This window comes from Uncinocarpus reesii, genomic scaffold (genome assembly GCF_000003515.1).
Source record: "Uncinocarpus reesii 1704 scaffold_1 genomic scaffold, whole genome shotgun sequence".
NCBI classification, from domain to species: Eukaryota; Fungi; Ascomycota; class Eurotiomycetes; order Onygenales; family Onygenaceae; genus Uncinocarpus; species Uncinocarpus reesii.
Window position 1 is genome coordinate 2453734 of NW_003052500.1, and position 6000 is coordinate 2459733.

The 6000-nt window shown below is 50.1% G+C and overlaps 3 protein-coding genes across 3 annotated transcripts; 1 reads left to right on the top strand and 2 right to left on the bottom strand.

Annotated features, from left to right (window-relative positions):
- Window positions 1-507: 507 nt before the first annotated feature.
- On the bottom strand, window positions 508-1845 carry UREG_01021 (uncharacterized protein; the record flags this gene model as incomplete). Its single annotated transcript, XM_002541459.1, has 2 exons — window positions 508-1069; window positions 1133-1845. 2 exons carry the CDS (start codon window positions 1843-1845, stop codon window positions 508-510), a joined length of 1275 nt encoding a protein of 424 aa, XP_002541505.1.
- A 642-nt stretch (window positions 1846-2487) lies between these two features.
- On the bottom strand, window positions 2488-4861 carry UREG_01022 (uncharacterized protein; the record flags this gene model as incomplete). The annotated part of the gene is made up of 2 exons (XM_002541460.1): window positions 2488-2743; window positions 2952-4861. 2 exons carry the CDS (start codon window positions 4859-4861, stop codon window positions 2488-2490), a joined length of 2166 nt encoding a protein of 721 aa, XP_002541506.1.
- A 217-nt stretch (window positions 4862-5078) lies between these two features.
- On the top strand, window positions 5079-5955 carry UREG_01023 (uncharacterized protein; the record flags this gene model as incomplete). Its single annotated transcript, XM_002541461.1, has 3 exons — window positions 5079-5105; window positions 5166-5258; window positions 5296-5955. The coding sequence occupies 3 exons, from the start codon at window positions 5079-5081 to the stop codon at window positions 5953-5955; spliced, it is 780 nt and encodes a 259-aa protein (XP_002541507.1).
- Between the last annotated feature and the right edge of the window lie 45 nt (window positions 5956-6000).

Here is a 6000-nt window from a genome sequence, read left to right on the forward strand (position 1 = left end):
CATGAACTGAGATTTCGCCTGGGGCTAGACTCGGTGGTTATACCCCTTCATACCTGCGCGAAACCGGAAATATTCCTTTTCGGAGAAGCGATACCAGAATCCAGAATGACAACCCATACCGCTAGTAACCTGCTCGAGCCTGGGAATGAAGCCTAACATCCTCTCAGGCATCATACTTTTAAACAGGCGCCAGGGAACAAAGACTTCTGAATTTGGCGTTGACCAAGCCTGCATGCCGGAAGATTGATAGTTTTTACAGAGTAGCATCCTGCACGAGATATTTCGATTTCCCTTACCCAAAGATTGGTGTTGACTTCAAAACCGTGAAATTATATGCCGCCTGAAGGCTTATCCTGACGTTGGGTGATATTAAAGTAAGAAACGTCCACTCAAGCTATGAAAACAGCTCTGAGAATGACACACAGGTAAGCAATGCTCTAAACGCCACTACAACCCAGGCTTGATGGCATTTAAGAGCGGAAGATCGAACGGCGTAATGTTAACCACCTATTCATCACCACCCCATCCGAGACTCGTATCCCAATGGCGAGCAACTTCAGACACGCCCCTAACAACACCAACAACCGAATCTGCCCAAGTCGCCTCGCCTCTGTCCATCCTCTGCCTTCTTTCCCTCTCTGCATGTGTATCATCCCTTCCTGCCAACATATCTGCTCCCCGGGTAATATCTACGGTGGTGACGGTTTCCCCTTTTCTTCTGCCCAACGCTGCAGCTTTAATTGCGGGTGCGAAACGTCTAATCCACTCAGTTTCAGTAGGAAAATCGGGAGGGCGATGTTCCACACGAATAATTTCATATCGCCTCTCTAAAAGAATCAAGAGAGGCCAAGCGAGTATCCAAAGTTGGAGGATCACGCAGGCCCACCAAACAAGATTATTGGTGCGCATCTTGTTGAAAAAAGATGGCGAGTATATCGTGAGCCTGGACTGCTTTATGAAAGGTGACACCGAAAGGCTACCACGATAGTTCGTAGAGCGGATGATAGATTTGATCTCTTGTTGGATAATGTTGAGATTCCAGGAGACAATGTCTCGATGCAGAGTAAAGCTGAACGAACAATACACATTAGTCAAGATAGATCAGCATGTGACCTCAACCGGAGTGTCTTACGATCTGACACCCGACTTGTCATTGCAAAACCTCTGGCACCATTCCTCGAGTGTTGGCCCGTTGGTCGCCTGGTCCCCGCTTTCAAGAGAATTCTCAGTATTCTCGTTGGTCACCCAACCGCTTCTGGTACTCTTGAATCGTCCTCCTCTGTATGCAGACACGCCATCATTGTCCTTGATCACTTTTGTCACCCGGTGATATCCATCTCTAGCATATCTAGGGGCTGCGAGGATGCCGCTACCATCGATAAGGAAATCAAAATCCGTGACCGTCTCGCTTGAACGTTGCCTATCGCTATTTCGTCTTGATACTGTGTGGGTCCCTTTAACTGAAAAGCAGATCAAAGGAGGGATATCAGCCTGAAGTTTAAAGAACTTGTACAGCACTTCAGCGTTTGAAGACAGGTATGGAGCCAGAGAGACTGTGTACGTCTTGCCTTCGCGCTTCGAAGTAAGAACACGGCCTCCAGGAATTTCATACAGGTTGCTGAGGGCCAGTTCGTTGGGTAGGTTGTCATGGTCGTTGACTAAGGGCAAAGACTCGTCATGTTCAACATAGGCCGGAGGGCTGTCGTCGTTTTCCAAATCAGAGTAAGCAGGGTACGGCACGAGATTGCCGGTCGAGCAAGGCTCTCCTGTTGGATCCTGGGCTTCCAAAAGAATATCTGTCGAGGCTCCAGCAACGGGTAGCGTTTGTGCTTTTGAAACAGTCATGACGCCTTTGAAAGGCGGACAGCTTCCAAAAAATTAGATGTTCAAGCAAAGGGTATCTTCGATTTCTCGGGCTGAGGGGATAAGGGCAGCTGGCTGAGTTGGCGTGTGGCTTTTCTTGCCGAGGGGAGTCTAGACTCCGAAACACGAACAACAAGTTCACGAGTTTTCGCGGTTGTTGAGGACGAGATATTCAGCGATACTAAGCACGATCAGCTTTTGTTGAGTATGGATCAGGTCTCAGCAGGGGAAACCAACTGCGAAGAAACTCCATTAATAGTTCTGAGAATGAGGCTGAGACGATAGTTACCAACCCCTGGCCCCATCAAAAAACAAACAATACAAACATATGGAGTTAGATATGGCTTGGTAGGGCCTTGGCCTGAGGACGCTGACTTGAACTGAACAATTTTGCATTTCTATCCTGATTAATAAAATGGTAATGTTCCTCTATATATATATGCTCCCGGTTTTGTATATGCAAAAAAAGGCATGGTCGTTCTATATATTGGGCAAGATTTCTCCGGACCTGTGCTCATGCGCAGATTGTGCATTCAAGATCAACGGCATAAGTCGATCCGAAGCGCCAAAATGGCTTCAGCCGTTGCTAGATGCTGAGCAAGATCGAACCAACGGAGGCCGGGGTCACCTTTCGGAGCTCCCCATTAAACCCAAGCCCCATTTGCCGACTTCCCGCATCGCCTCCTCCCCGCCTTCCGCGAGCTTTCCGTTGCCGTTTGCATCCAATAGCCCGGCAATGCAGCTCCATCCATCTCGCCCCCCGCCCCATTGCAGCACCTCATTCTTGAACCGCTCACCCGCGTTTCTATTTGTGGATAGTTCCCCTTTTTGGAAAACGTCTGACCAGACCTTATTCGCGATAGCTCGGTCAAAAAGATAACTGTAATACGTCGCACCGTAGCCAATCAGATGTGCAAAATATCCCTGCCAAGAGGTTCGTGACCCTGGCGGGTCTGGTAGACTGCTGTGGGCGGAATAAACATCATGGTAGATTCTCGTGGAGCTGAAATTTGGTTCGAGCGGGCGTGACGAATGATAGGCTTGGTCCAACAGAGCCATCAAGATCTGCGTTTCGTCATCCATACTACCATGGACACTGTTCCGGTTCCCGACGGTTCGACTTCATACTCTGGACCATATGCTCGGGCAGGGGCTCATTGGTTTCCCAGTGACGTGCGTAAAGAGCCAGAACCTCAGGCGCGGTTGCGAAATTTTCCATAAGCACAGAAGGGAGTTCCACGAAATCGGTGGCGCACCGGGTTCCGGATATCGTTTGTAAACTTGTACGAGCAAGGACAGAATGAATGGCGTGGCCCATTTCGTGGAAGAGGGTTTCCAAACTGTGCTCGTTTAGAAGCGAAGGAGTTGATCCGGAATTTGACTGATCAAAGTCACAGATCAAGGCAACCGTTGGCAATTGATAGAGCTTATCGGATCCAGGTTTAACAGCTGCAGCCATACCATCATTGGGGTGGAGGGAAGAGGATAACTCAGCGCATCCAGCAACCTCATCTTTTGAAATTTCACGGGAGCCACGGAGGGTGAAATGAGTAGGATTGGGGCTTTTATTAGGTCGCGTGAAGAAATCACAGTAGATTACCGCAAGGCGTCTATCAGCCTCGTCGACAACGTCGAGTCTCCGAACATCGGGGTTCCAAATTTCCCCAGGCAAAGTTTCCGTTGGCACAAGGCGAACGCCATAGAGACGGGTAAAAAGCCGGGACAACCCTTGCATCACCGTACCAATCGAGAAGAAAGCGGGGAGCAAAGTCGACTCCCGAGATTTTCTAACTCTACTATGCTGCGCAGAATATTGATGAACATAGTAGGCATGGTCCCACGGCTCAAGACATGTGGCAGAAGGATCATTGGCTCGTTTCAAGGCAAGCAGTGTGGCCAACTCGTCTCGGACCTGTCCACGATTGCTGGCATTGAGCGCTTCCAAAAAGTTAGCCACTGCCTCTGGAGTTTTGGCCATTTTATCATTTAGCGTCATATGTGCATAACTTGGAAATCCAGCGAGCTTCGCCAGCTCTGCTCGTTTCCGAAGGAGGGTCTCTAGGCGGTTGAGCTGAGCTTCTGAAGATGTTCGAGAAGTCAGATAGATCTTCTTTCTGGTTTCTTCATCGTGCACGGAGTAAAGTGCCATTTTTGGTATATCGCCAAACATTGGAACTGCAACCTTCATCCACCTTTTAAGCCGCTGAATGAGCGCAGGATCCATACCACGGAGCTTGTTCTTGTCAAGATTCAACTGGCTGGTTTCGGGCTGCATATTCCTCACAAACATGGGCCCCAGCTGGCTTATCTCGTTTGATAACGCGACAAACCTTTGCCTATCCTTGGGTGGCAAATGTATAGCTGACTGCGAGAAGTCCCTCAATAGAACTTGCGCAGCCACCTTTTCCTCCCGACTCCAGCGGGATGTGACATTTGGATCCGCGCACGCCCGTTTCAGCTGCGCATCAAGCTCTGGCGTTGTATTCAGCACGTTCATATATTCGAACATGAGTGCAAACGCCTGCGTTGCAGCGTCCTGGAACTGCTGGCTCGGGTGATTCAATTTCATAAACTCTGCAATATCTATCACCCGGCATAGTAGATCGCTCATACGGTCGAGGTCTCGGACCATTTCCCTGTATTCCTCCTGCGAGCTAGCGCCGATAACTTTTGCCACTATCTTCTGACATTTTTGTATCGAGATTTGGGCAAACACGAGGAACCCGTCTGGAGTCGTGAGGTATTGGTTTTGGAGGAGGCCGGTGCGCTTGGAGGTACCAGCTTTTCGATGGGAGAATTCGTGCCAAAACGCTCTGGAATCGAAAACACGCCGTAGTGTCTCGTCTTCATGTCTTTGATTTGAATTGTTGCTGGCGACATTGTATTCGTGCAGGGGCGTTGCGGCCGGAGCTCCCTGAAAGGAGCGCCGGGTTTCGGCGCGCAACCGTAGGACACATTGTCGACAGGTCCACGACCTTCGAATCAATGTCTTAAGCATTTTGACATTGCATCTGCGCTGAGCCTTGGTGCTGAACTGCTCAGATTCAGAGCGTCGAGAGTGTCGCCTGGCAAGTTTTGATGGTCGGGAGCGGGCAAAATTTCCAAGTCTTGCCGAGAACTCAAAAACAGTGTTGAATCTGACATTCGACTGCAAACAACATCGTCAATCCTCTCAAGCGGCAATTGGCAGGTCAGCGCAATTAGATACAGATAATATGGTACTGCATCCGCTGCTGCGCCAAGTAGGTCGTTGCTCCTTGTGGGTATCTTGACTTTTAGTACTGATCTCTGGTCTCTCTCAGCGCGCTGCTGCCACCGGCGCCGCAGTGCTTATAGCTGGCGGTTTTGCTGCGTATCCGGGACGAACGCTCTATGCGGAAGCTCCTCCGTCTTCGGTATGCCAATTACATCCAATTGACTTGGGATAAGTAGTTCTCACCGGTCTTGCAGCGTCAGCGTAAGCCAATCTACGACGACAACAACGACAGCACACCAGCCGAAGTCCAAAAACCGCTCCCGACCACCCCGGCTCTCTCCTCCAATGTTCCCCCAACGACTTCAGACCCGTCCGACCACCAATCTCCCACAGATCAGTTGGCGAACCAGATCCGCCAGGCCCGACTTTTTCTCTACGATCACTCTCTCTCTGCCGAAAACGCCTTCAACAATGCCCTCTCCCGCGCCTTGAACGCTGAATCGAGATTCACCAGCACCATAGCGTCACTTGCACCGTCTCGCGAGTCTGGTGAGCGTCTTCTTCCCGGAAGTATCTACGTGATTGTGACAGCAATGGCGGGGTCTATTGTTTCTCGAAACCGTGGCGTTTTCTTACGGACTACGACGCCTCTGGTGGCAGGCACTGTCGCTGCGTGGACGCTACTGCCAGTCACCATGCGTAATATTTCTGATTTGGTATGGGAATATGAGAAGAAATTTCCTGCTCTGGCGGAGCAACATGTAAAAATCCGGACTATTACGGAAGAGTCCTGGCGACGGGCCGTCGCCCACAGCGGTTATGGGAGGATCTGGCTGGAGGGAAAGATTGGGGAAGGGCGTGAAACGTTGGAGGAGTGGATTAGCAAGGGGAAATAAACAAGTCATCTTTCAAAATACTTCTCGCATGACTAGCATTTCTTA